The sequence below is a fragment of the Cuculus canorus genome, chromosome 2, assembly GCF_017976375.1.
Source record: "Cuculus canorus isolate bCucCan1 chromosome 2, bCucCan1.pri, whole genome shotgun sequence".
Lineage (NCBI taxonomy): Eukaryota > Metazoa > Chordata > Aves > Cuculiformes > Cuculidae > Cuculus > Cuculus canorus.
Genome location: NC_071402.1, coordinates 99,700,511 through 99,714,147, shown reverse-complemented (window position 1 = coordinate 99,714,147; position 13,637 = coordinate 99,700,511). Strand labels below are relative to the sequence as shown.

Genomic DNA, 13,637 nt, shown 5'->3' with positions numbered 1-13,637 from the left:
GGTAAGCATGACAATTCACAGAGTTACAGAAAAGAAGTTACCTACATAAAGAGGTTAACAAGGACATAAAAGCTGCACTGTCAAAAAGCATGTTGAATAATGCATGAACACAATGGAACAGCGTTAATGCTTCCTTTTACATTTGAAAAACTCATACCTGCATATACTGCCAGTTAAGCTTCTTTCACTTGACAAGGATGATGATGATGACGACGACGATGATCCAGGTCTCTGATCTGTTTTCATTCCTAGAGTCTCTGTTGCACTAATCTGAGGGTTTTTACCGTCCTCTTCTGGCCTTTTCATTTCGCTATCACTTTCATCACTGCCTTCTCCTAAAATGTCATCCACCTGCCAAAGAGCGGCGAGTCAGTGTATCCTCTAACAGACTACTATATATCAATCTTCCATAATTATTGGATTGCTCTTAAATAATCATATGCTTAAGAATATGCTTCAAGCTTTCTTTTACCTTCTCTTTTAAAATTCAAATTAAACCCCAATGTCTTCAACACAGTTTCCATAACAGCTCTAGCAACATTCTAGTCAAACTTAAAAATATTTAGCCTAGGTTTAATTTTAGATATACATATAGTCAAATAATGATACAATCGCATTTGAAGGTGTTTGCACTTTCTTATAATAACATGAACAGCTGTAAACAAGAAACTTATGAAAAGTGCTGACTGTATAGAAATTAAAGTGATAGATGTTCTATACTGTTGTAACATAAAAAATATAAAGTACATGTTTATACTATCATAACATACAGAATCACTTAGGCAATGCAAATTAAAATTTCTAGTTAGTAAATAGTTTTATGTTCACATATTTACCTTGATAGGCAACTTTAAAGCAGTGTATTCTACATAATACAGTATGAATAGAACAGAACATACAGAATCCCACTTGAACCAGATTGTCTGCTTATGCTAATTAATAAAGGCAAATTTATCAAAACGTTACACATTTCATTAAATAATTGTTTGGCCTTTGCTTCTGAGAAGTTAACACGGGATTTCATACTCCTCTAAGAGCATGCTAATTTGCTCTGACAGGTCTGGAAGTGCTGAAGCCATCATTAAAAGCAAATCATAGTCACGAGCTATCCTACTGAGCTTCAAAAGGTTATATTCCCTTTGAGTCAGCATTCAACCTTCTGAAAGAGATGAAAACATAAGAAAATACAGGTGGAAATCCTATAGGGTCTCTAAGTCTTATGAATGGCAGATGACATGGAAAGAATATACATGCGAGTATTTCACTACTGATATTTAAGAATTTTACCTAACAGCAGCTTATCTATCTTATTGCGTCAGCTGAATTATGCTTCAGTACTACTCTGTTCTCACTGATGCCACTCCTGCTTTTTCAAGAAGAAAAACTGCATACAAACATGAACCAAAAGATGTTACACAGCTTATGCATCACTTTTACACTGATAATTCCAAAGGTAGAAAGTAAGTCACTCATGTGTGGTCCTTCATAAATGCACATCTAAATTCTTTGTTTACCTTGATATGCATGGAATGAAAGTCAAAGCTGCCCTCTCTTTACCAACTAAATGCAGAAGATGTACACCTTTGCCAGTACTCTACTGGAAATATGGTAAAGATAAATGAAATACCTTTTCAGAGAAAGGGAACTCAAGGAAAAGCTTGCGAGGAAGGAAAGAGTGGAAATTGAAAATAAACTTTGGTAACAGTCAAAGAACTATTTCATTTCTCTTTCTAATGCCTTAACAGAAAGAAAAAGTGTATAACCCAGGATTATGACGGTGCTCCATAGGTTAATTTCACAAGCACATAGGTGACTCCCCTTACACTCCTGTCGCCTTCAGAGAGATGGAATATGTGGCATTTGTCTTTAGTTCTCTGCTAAACGGATACATTTGGAGAATTTATATCTCTCTACAAGCCTCACACAGTTAATTTCTGTTTGAAGGTAGCAGCAAGTAACTTTTCTTCCTTATCTTGTGCTATTTTCCATTGATGATTCTGCCAATCTATATTGTTGCAAAAGAGAAATTGCATAGAAAGAATAACAATAACAATGAAAACAAAGGTAAGTAGTACTTTAAAACTTCCCAAACCAATAATTTTAAGGAGACTTGTCAGCATAAGAGAAAGGAAGGACATCTTGTTACAAAGTATACATGTAAAAAAAATTTCTTTAAATAAGCAGTTGTTTCAGAGTACTACAAAGCAAACTTGAAAAGTAAACTTAAAAGTCCAGGCTATGCTATCCTTGGATGGAATGACTTCTGTATAAAATGAAAAGTAACTTGCAGGCTTCTTAGACCTACAATTTAAGCTGCTTTTTCCATTGACCCTTGTCTTAGTACTTTTTTATTACATGAAATGTTGTTGCCTAATGCCCAGCTCTGCTGCCTAATGCCCAGTTCTTTACAGCATTAGGAAAGCTGTAAAGAACCCATAATAGAAAAGGAAGCACATACCAGCTTAGAGAATCTAAATACAAATGACAGTTTCAGGTAGAAACTGTAGGAAACTGTCAAATCAAACTACAGTAGTCCAAAACTGCTTTCCCCATAACCAGAAGTTGTATGCACGGAAGATGAGAATCATGGAACATAATCCAGGGTCAGGAAGACTGAAAAGATGGCTAGAGACAAGCCACCAGTGAACCCAGCAAAAGTGCAGAAAGTACCTGGTAGGTATTTTTTGGTGTGTACAGAACACACAGAAAATCTCAAGTGTTTTAAGTATTACAGTTTCTGATATGTCAGGAACACCACGTCTGTTTAGCTTTATTAAAAGATACTCACTGTAGCCAACGCTGCCAGCAGTTGACCCTGAAAGGGCAGAACAAATCTACAGTTGTTACAACTTCTTTCCAGCAAGTCTTACATTTAAAAATTACATTCCTTCATTCCAAAAGCAACACTTTTCCAGAGACTCATGTGTTTAAAGCTATGTTTTTGCTACAAAATACCTTAAAGTTTTCAAAGGACAAAGGGAGGTTGATAGACATTCAGTGTTACTGATGTCTCTCACAAACTTAACTTTTGTAACCTTATAAACTCCACCATGTGTGAACAGTTTTGACAGACTAGCAGTCTAGTTACTGGCAGGTCTTTTCTTTCATTATGCACGAAGATGACATTCTTTTGCTGGAATGCCATTTAGTATTAGAATTACTAAGTTAGTTGTACACATGTATGCCCCATTTCTGTGGAAGGGCACTTAAAATGCATGATTAAATCATAAAAATATAGCAAATTTTGAAAATCATTGCATACAAAAATAACGTGGGATGGTCCATATAAATCACTAAGTAGAAAGGCAACCAAAATACAGACTCTTGTCTATTGACTAAATTGCAAATTGTGCTGAAAAATATAAAGACTACCATACTCACCTTTTAGAATTCTCAAAAGAAACAGAAAAACTGTTTTCATTGAGGCAGTGAGATGCAAGTCCTTCACTTGAAATTAATAGGTAAAAACCTACAAGAATATTTAAGCAGCAACTATTTACCTAAACACATCACCAACTTTAAATAAATAAAAAAAGCTTAAAAAGCAGAGGTAACAATCTGGTTCAGACCAAGACAAATGCTGACATATTTTATAACATTAGATTATATATGATTACTACAAATGGAACACACTGCACTTCAGAAGAAAATGCCAGATAATACCAAATCTGACTGGTAAGATTCAGTAAGGGGATGTTTACTGCTTAAACAGTACGGTATCACCTATCTTTAAAATACATAACTTTCATAATGCAGCGGCAATGATTAACATTGAAAAAGAAAAATGATTCCTCCCTTAAAGGAGACAAATTGTTCCATTTAGCAAGAGAACGAAGAGTATGATAATTCTTCTAAACTTCTGATTATAAAAGCCAGAAAGTCCTCAGCCAACAAAGCTATTTTATTTTCTTATTTAGGAGGAACACAGCATACTCATGCAGACAAACAAGAGAAACTGAAGAGCACTGAGATTTCAGTCTCATATCCTCTGATTATGAGCTGTAAAGTACCTAAAACCTTCTGCAGTATTAACAAACCAGGCCAGCTGGAAAAGGTTCTTAGTCTAGGAGTTAAGTTTACACATTCAAAATAAATCAAGGCTCTGAGAAAACACCAAAAAAGAAACTGCGAAGTGCAAACTCCATTTGTTATGAAAAATTTACAGGCAATCTTTTGGGATATCAGTAAGAATGTGACAGAGACCTATTATGATGCTTTACATTTTTTGGAAGAAGTGATTACAAATGCAGTAATGTAAATTACATATTAAAAAAAAAAGAAGAGAGGAGCTGTGGATAAGCTTTTGGTCCTTGTTTTCAAACTAGCAAGTATTTAAAAATTCAAGTTCTAATGCAACTCAGACACTAACTTGAAGAGCAACAGGACAAGTCAAACGATCTCTCCCTAAAGGTGGTAGAATGCTCTGAATCAATTCTCTATTGGCATGACAGGAAGTTATACGAAAAGAATAGGTTTTATGCACAGCTGTACGTTTTGTTTCCATTTTTGCATGGAAGATACAAACATATCCCCCCTCCACAGTCTATCCCAAAAGAACAAGTGTACTCGTGCTACAACTGATTATGTAGGTTAAGGAAAAAACAGAACCCCCCCAAGGATTAACAATGAGTTCTTTAGGTTTGTTTCTACTGTCACAAAAATGACAGTTCATTGTTAGCAACAGGAACAATTGAACTGGTATTGACAGTAAGCACAGATAAAAACCAACTGCGTTTCAGAATAAAGCCAGTGTCTCTTAAGCATGTATTCAAGATTTGTTGAATACATTATGTCTTCTGAAAAACTTGATGATGCTAACATAGCCTGTCATCTGAATGTGCCAAAATGTTACAATATGTATCTTATATTCCCACCCCACGGCTTGTGAATTCATAAAGATAACTCTAAAATGAAAATAAGACACCCAAGTACACCAATAATTGCAGTTATCCCAAATATAAAACACTGTATTACCTCCACATTTTCTTCACAAATACTTTAAAGGCTGCCATGTTCGAGGCCAGGGACCATAATGCCCTCTATTAGTTATAGAACTTTAGTTATTAAACTTTAGTTATTAACTATTAAAAGCTAGCAGATCATCAATCAGTGGGTAAATTGGTGCTCTGCAAATAAGTACCAGACTAAAAAAAGGTAAACAGATGTTTCACATGTCAATTCAAATTTCACTAGGTTTGTCTGCATAGCATTTCTTTTAGTGTCCTTGTAATTGGCTGAATAAGTCTGACTGTCAATGTTTCTGGTCAGTGTGATACACCTCCAACATTAACACAATCAATACGGGATTATTTTAACACATATCTCAAACTGCATGTGCACAATTCCTTGAAATGCAATAGGCTGGTAGTCTTGAAAAAAATTAATCATGAAATGTACATCACACCTTTTACGAATATACTTAAATACATCACCGACATCCTAAAATCCCAGCATACTCAGAACTGTTCCTAAGAACCTAAGCAATTCAGTGTTTGAAGCTGGTTTTGCTGGACATTTTATCTTCTTACCAAAACACATTCTGGGAATGATCCCCTACACAACTGCATGACCTGTATGAAGATTTTTTATTTGCTATTAAAAAAAAGTAAAGTAAAAAGTGAGTCTTGGTTATACAGGTTACTTCTAAACTACATGAGACAAACTGCTTAAGCCCGTAAATACACTGCATGTATTAAAAAATAAACATGCATAAACAGGCAGAGAAAATGAAAGGCAGTGTTTTGTAATTCAATCCTCAATTCATTCTAAAGTATATTAAGCCACATCTGAATTACAAAGCTGACCCTGAAACACAGGCACTTTCCAAATGCTGCTAACATCTTAATTGCTTTGCAGTGTATTTAACGACACTGCCAAAAGATGCTCTTCCATGTAATTCATTGTTTCTTCAGCAGATTTGAGTTATATTAGAAATCAGGTGTTAGCTCTCAATGCAAAACCAAGCTGGTAACATGAGCCTCCTGGCACTCATGGTCTGACATTCTGCTCATCTACTGTTATTGAATTGCATACAGAAATATTAGTGGCCTCTAGTAAAGACCTACCAGTTTCAGGATGAAAGGCAATTATGTAAAAAAAAAAAAAAAAAGATTTAAGCCTTGGCTCTATGCTGAGCACAGTAGTTATGCTCAAACTTGAAAAACACTGATTTAAAAATACCATGCGGAAGTTACTTCCAGGAGCTCTCACTGACAATCCCTGAAGGCTGCACTGGGACCCTGCTGAGCAATGAACTGTGGCAACGGTGGCCCCAATAGTTGTAGTTCACAACACTGCTGCACAGCATTGGCCATAAAGCTTACACATATTTTGCAGCCCTAGGCAGTACAGTGTGCTCCTAAAAGGCTGATACTGCAGGGAAGAAAAATCAAATTAACCAAACAGGTTAGCCTGTATTAATTTGAGCACTTAACTTTTGCAAATAAAAACAGGTAACCGTGGCAACAACTACATTTAAGTTTTACTACTGCATTTAATACAAGAAATGAAATAAAATGTCCCTTAGAGATTGCTTACTGATGTTGTTATTGAAGCACAATACCAGTAGCAATCCTTTATCCTGCTTATGATCGAGTTAGGCTATTAATGCTTCAAAGAATGCCATCTAGAAATTCTGAATATCTTTGTATTTCCTGTCTGGAAAGCAATGCCTAGATTTCAGTAGAAACTTTGAAAAGATCGAGATCTTTAGGACAAATACTTGAAACTGCTAAAAGAAACATGAAGTCAAGTCTTTCCTTGGCAGTCAGGGTGCCACGAGAGCTGACTTAAGGATTCTATGCAGTCCCTCTAAAACATCATTATTAGCACAATGAAAATTGCTTTCCTCAATTAAATCACTTGGAAAGGAAAAAAAAAAAAACCCAACCATTCCTAACTACCAACTTCTGAAATATAAATTTGTATAGACTAAAAGTTACTGATGGTAATATTCACAAAGTCTCTAAGAGAAGATATCTCAAGGGAGATAATATCACTTCTCCAAAACTTTCCTGAGCGAGTGACATAGCTGCAGCCTGGAAGCTATTGCTTCACCTGATTAAAAAGGTATCAATACCTCTTATCTTCCTTTCCTTTATTCTTTTTTTCAAAACAAATCCTCTGCCAAAGGTTGTTAAAATGGTAATAGGCCCATAAATCTACATTTCGATTTAAAAAAAAAAAATTATCTCAAGTCTGAGATAAAAATCAAAGCTACCATAACAGCTATGGGCAGAATACATCTGTTTACCTATCCAGTAGGACAGACAAAATGGGAATCACTGAAAAACAAGAACAGCATTTGAGCTCTGCCTTGATTGCACATTAGCTTATGACTGGGATGGAGAGGAAGGATAGCCTGAGCCTACTGGAGGCAGCAAGGGTGTATCCCTTTGTTTCTTTGATTGCAGCATCTCTGAAACAATAATAGGCTAACAAAAGTAAGAGGTGCCTGGCTGCTAAATGCAGTGATTCTTCAATTTAGACTGCTGAAAATATCCATGCTGAAATTCCAGAAAAAGACTCAACTAACATGAGTTAAAGGCCACTGAAAAAGAGGATGATCTTTCGAAGAAAGTTTTTTTAGTCTGTTACCAACTGTTACTTAGGAAAAGTTTTGGCTTTATGTAAGAAAAAAAAGCCAGCAGTAGGAAGAGGACTGTCCTGAGGTTGTTTGCAGGGAAGCAATCCTCTGCTGACACTGGGTGAACGCCTGCCTCCACAGTAGCAAACAGCCTTTAAATTCAGGAATGCTGTTCCACTCTACCACACTGAACAACTTAGTTTTGCAACACCCTTTTCATGGTTTGCCTAGTATTACTTTATTTAGTCACTATCTCATAACTCACTCCCATTTCTTCTGAGTGACCTCAGAAGAACTTGCCTTTCACATCCTGTTTCATTTATTTTCTTCTTTTGGCATTAGAGCATTTTTTCCTTTCAGATTTCTGACTTGAGTTTTAGAATTGCATAATGCATTTATACACGTGCTTCAACACCCCTTTGTCTTAAGCACTTCATATGCAGATTTTACTGTTCTCTACAACAATTACCACTGGCTCATCCAAGCAGGTGGTGAATCAGTAAAATCAGAAATGTAACAAAGCCTATTGTTAATCAGTAAAAAAAAGTATTTTTTAAATCTTCATGCACTGAAAACAGTCTTTGTGCTATCCTGCTTTTGAAAAAGGCATGCTTCAGGTTAGAATATCAAGTCTAGCACTGCTATTATAGCTACTTCGATAGAATGGAAAAAAATTGCTGCAAACAATTTAAGGAATATTACCAAACCTTAGAAAAAAGTTTCCATGACATTTATTTCACATGGAATTCATTTAGAGATTGACTTTCATGTCCTGGATCACTGAATTTAAATTAAAACGTATTCTGCTGAAACAGTCAGTGAAACCAAAGCTGGTCAGAAAAAAGGCTATGCAGTTTTATACTCAGTCACCAACTGTGTACTCTTCATTATTGGTTTCCCAATCCCAGTCATAGGACATGACTAGTAAGCATGCTCAATATTTGCAAGCTTGAAGGAAATGGAACCATCTGAGTGCATTTCCACTAAGCAGATAATCTTACTTTTTCTATGAGGACAGACAATCAACCATTAAGCTTATAACATTCATTTCTCACCTCTGAAGAGCTGATACTTTAATGAAAATTGAAATAAAATTATCAAGACTACGAATTTTTTAAAAATAGAGGGAGAATAGCATGTTGGAGTTAAGTTCTACTTTCACAAATCCAAAACTACTTATTTGCTTTTTCTCAGAGTCAGAATATGCACATTGAAGTTACAGGACAAAAACTGAGCACCAAAAAAGAAGAGGAATTTAGTTATATTTATCCAAAGCCTTTTCCCCCCTCCCCTGGATAACACTACTAAGCATCAAGCAGAAACATAGATGGGTACAAATAAGTTGAAGGTTTAAATTTAACTACAGTGTTTCCTGGTCTTGGAAGATGAGCAGAAACAAGAAAGAAGGTCTGCCACTTTCAGCATCCTGCTGCTAGACTGAACTATGCAACAAAACTATTTCATTGCTTGATAAGCAACATCTGACTGGTAGTATAATCACTCCAGTACCTTTTTTAAACTGAGTTATTTCTTATCTGCACCACTTCCCTGTTCCACTCCATTTTATGTCTACATGAATACTCATGCACAACATTATAAGACAGCAGGAACAAACCACTGGGAACAGACTTCAGATATACAACTCTATTAAATGTGTAGCCACAACCTGAATAGTTGACGTCTGCAACAGGAAACAGGCTGACGACTTGGAAGTTATTGTATGTTCTTTCGTGGCAAATATAGAATTTCATAAACTGATGAACCGAACCATCTGTTACTATTGCAGCTCACTAGCACTATCGGCAGATTCTCTTACAGATAGTACAATCTGTGTCACTGGGCAATCTGCCAAGTTTTTTGTACCTGAGAGTGAAGGCGAAGGAGCAAGGAGAAAATTCTTAAAGAAACAGACCTTCAATGATCTTTAATAAGTAAAAATTTCATTTTTTCAGGTGTGCAAAATGAACAAGGACTAACATCAATGTGATCATTCCTAGCCAACAAAATGGCCTAGTGACGACTAGAATTATCTACATCTGTTAAGTTAAAAAAACCCAGTTAATAGAGGTGGTTACTTCAGGGATTTCAGCCTGCTGCACACATGTATCAATATAGCTCAAACCTTGCAAACCCTTGTAGCAAACAGATTAAAAATTCCTTAAGTTTATGGTAGCACTGCTCAGCCTTGTTTTAATACAAGACAGCATCATGATATTGTTTGTTCAATAAACTATCCTTTCTACTTTAAAGCAAGTATATTTTGCTGATACGCAGCAAGAAGCAGCCATTTTACAGTTTTGAAAGTCTCTCCTAAGAGCTCTCAGTCTGGCTATTAACTGAGGTACAGTTTTGCCAGAAGTCGTAACTTTCCTCTTTTTCCTAGAGATGTAGCAAGAGGGATGCACAAATAGTCTAATGATCAAGATATTTTAGTAAATTAATCTAATTTTCTAATGAAAGAATACTTGCAAAAGTTGTTTAAATACCATCACAAAATACTACTGACACACTAAGTTAGAAATCTCAACATACAATTAAAGATGACACATGGTAATTTAAGACGGAACAGTGCCCAGGCTCCAAGTGATCTTTTCTGACACATTTCACTGCCAAGGGGAGACATCTGTAGCAAGATGCTAATGAAGTGCTGAGGGCAGGATGGTATCAGTACATTAATATCAAGGGACTGTAGCATTTCTGAGCTCCTAATCTGGTTTTCTATTATTTAAATTATAAAAAAGAATGAAAGTTTGGGTACAAATTGCTTTGCAGGAAAAAAACCCCAACAATTTAGTCTACTTTTATTGCTTCCAAGCATTCCTTCAGAGTAAGTTTTCTTCACACATAAGCTTCATTTTACAGCAATCTTTTGATCAAAATTCACTAAACTTCCAAAATACTGCAGCCAAAAATGCAGCCCATGTTTGAAAAGTATCATGATCAGAAAACATTTTCTTTGTAGAGTATATACAATATGCACACAAAATTAATATTTTGCATCTTGACTGCTTCAACACCTTCTTATAATGAAACTTTGTTACCCAACATCTTAATAACTATTAGCACAGTGCCACGTTTTACCAACTCAAGGTTAACTGAAAGCATATCTTTCACTTGGATCATTGCTAAACATATTTCAGAAAAAAAAAGTTTTTTCCATTTCAAAGGCTGAATTCCTGAACTTCTTGTTCAGCATCATATAAAGCTGTTCAGAAGTCAGCCTGCTAAGTGAAACTGAAAATACTGAGGTAAGAATGAGAGGCAAAAATCTGCTTTCCTTTATCTTAAAGTACAGGTTTTCTGTAGGTACCACAGCTGCTAAGAAACTGAAACTACCACTGTGCACAGCGACTGGGTTACAATAGGGCTTACTAGCTCAACAACACTGCTACATAGATATGCTGGGTTCCGTTTAGATTTATTTAATCACACTATCAACAAGCTAGTAAACCTACCTTGATCCAAGCTAGCTATAAGCAGGGCCAGCTTGGATCTGCTACGATCTACTAATTTTAACTGAAGTTTAGCACAAGCACTGCCAGACATCAGCTGGCTTCATGAAGCACTGCTTGGCTGTCAATGAACTTCCCTTTTCAGCAAGCCTGATGATCTTGGTCTCACTATCACAAATGCCAAGAGACATTTATCAATGTGCTCAAGCCAACAAAGCCACCTCAAATAAGCATTAAGGAAAACTACTTCTGAACAGACTTTACTAGAAACTTAAAGATGACAGTGAAGACAGGTCAGTCTTGAAATGGTTTCAAAGAGTCCATACAATCAAGCATGCAGCTATTAAGTGAAGCAGCAAAGATATATGACCACTGTGCATGTGCAAGTGTCCTGCATTGCTAGCCCATTCAATAGCCAGAATTAGGCACGGAATAAGTTAAGGGAAGAACAAAAAAAGAAAAAAAAAGTCCAGCAGCTGAAGAGTGGTCAGTTTCCACAAGAAGCTCAGTATTAAGGTGATGAGTACTGTGCAGGTTCTGATATGATCTCTGTGTTGTGGTATGCCATCTATATGCAGTCCTCAATACCTCTGTGATGAAGCAAGTTTGATGTTGGAGCACTGAAATATCTGAGATGGTCAGCTGCCTGTGTTCATCTTGGAGAAAGTGGTATTATCATATTTGCTATAAGGAGCAACAGAGAATATTGTCTACAGCTGACTGTGACCCCTAACAAAGTGCAACTTCATATACTCTATATTGTTATGGGTTTTGTAACAATGACATTTTCACAAAATCTATAATTAATATCACTACCAAACCAAAAAGTTATGGCAGCATGGCCATTCAGGTAATTATTCATTTTGTGACTGCATTGTAACAGGGTATCTTTTACATCAGTAGGGGGTACGGAGTCTGCGGCATTTCATAACCTGTTAAAGTTGTTCATGAAATGGAAATATTCTTGGTGATGCTGACACAGGACCTAGAACCCTAGCACCTGCAGGACTATCACAGAGGCAGAGCTTAGTGGCTCTATTCAGTGTGGCTCTCTGAAGCTGGCACCTGACAAAAAGTAAAGACTAGCAAAACAAAGATATTTTAGCTCAGAGCTATCTTACCTTAGAAGTGAGTAGTTGCAATTATGCACTACTTCAATTTCAAAATAAGTCATCTGGTGATCAAGATCAAGAACAGCTGATTAAAAGGTAACGGTACAGACTATCATTTAATGCTGCATTTAAAAGTAACTTGGGCTTTATGTCACCAAAAAGGACTTGCATTTTTATAACCACAGAATTCCAAACACAAATTATATTTGTGAACAATTACAGCACACTAGCATTATGCATTTGTAAAGACTGCCCATGGCACATAACATGCACTATGCTATATTGCATAGCTATACTCATTCTTACATTGAAATAAAAGTATTGGGGCATCTTAAGAAAACAAAATAAAATAGTTATGAAGAAACAGTTCAGACTTAGAGGAGCACTTAGACACTTAAAATATCACTCACAGAGAATTACAGCTTGAATTTAAATACAAAAACATGTTAGACTTGTGATGAATCTCAATATGGTTCTATATGCAGCTGCTCAGAGTTATGTTAGGGATCAGTTTGCAAATTGTTTAACATGGTTCAGACAACTCATTCTTAACTGTGGCCAATTAGTGTTGACAGCCTAGCTGTATTTGATTTCAAATGTGGAGGTAGACACATATTTTAAAATGAGGTTATTGAACTCTATTCAAATAAGTCTTCCCCATTTCAAGGAGCAAACAAACAGCTGAAAAAGCCTTACAGCTTCTTGGCACGAAGGCTGGCGATACATAATGTACACAACATCAGCATTGGCAGAAACAAAACAACACACGGAAAAGCCTTCTTCCCTATAGAATAACAAATCTTCTCTTTTAATCTCTTGTATATACATCCTAGAGCTGGAAGCTTTATAAATCTACTTTCCATTTAATATGAAATAACATCAGAATAATACACTTGCTGTAGAATCAGGCATACTTTAAAAGCCACAGAATCTGTTCATATCTGCAGAAACAAACACACAGAGCTTAGATGTAATCTTACCTGCATAATATTTTTTACTCTGTGCTTAGCAGAATGACAGAAACATGTAAAAAGAAGCTACTTTTATCAACAGAATATGAGAAAATCTTCTAAAAACCCAATACTACTTACAATGAAACAATTCTGAGAACACCTATGGAAGAATGACAGAGATCTGAATGAACTGTTGATTGCATGAGAAAAGCATGAGGAATATGTAAGAAGCATCTTTGCTGACAAATCAATTTTTGACTGATTGTCAACAGAATAAACAAGGAAATTCAGACAAAACTCAGGTAGTCAATCTTACTACAATAAATTTTATCAGATTCCTCAAAAAGAGGCCAGCTCTGAAGTAAGCACTACTGTTTCTTTAATTGATGTCCATTTGGTGCAGCCCATTAATATCTGTTGTATCATAACATTTGTACTTATATTATGATTACATTACCTGTTAAAATATCTGGGCACAATAAAAGTGAATCAGTCTCAATTATATGTTTTCTTTAATTTTCTCCTAACTATAGCC

The 13,637-nt window shown here is 35.9% G+C and overlaps 1 protein-coding gene across 2 annotated transcripts in view; it reads right to left on the bottom strand.

The window, feature by feature from the left end:
• CTDP1 (CTD phosphatase subunit 1) overlaps positions 1-13,637 on the bottom strand; it is a 91,604-nt gene that overhangs the window by 23,747 nt on the left and 54,220 nt on the right. Inside the window, exon 12 of one of the 2 annotated variants that reach the window (XM_009556931.2) lies at positions 158-351. The exons of the other annotated variant lie outside the window; for it this stretch is intronic. Coding sequence (XP_009555226.2) covers positions 158-351 — 194 coding nt within the window. The remainder of the gene's footprint in view (positions 1-157; positions 352-13,637) is intronic. 2 annotated transcript variants of the gene reach the window in all.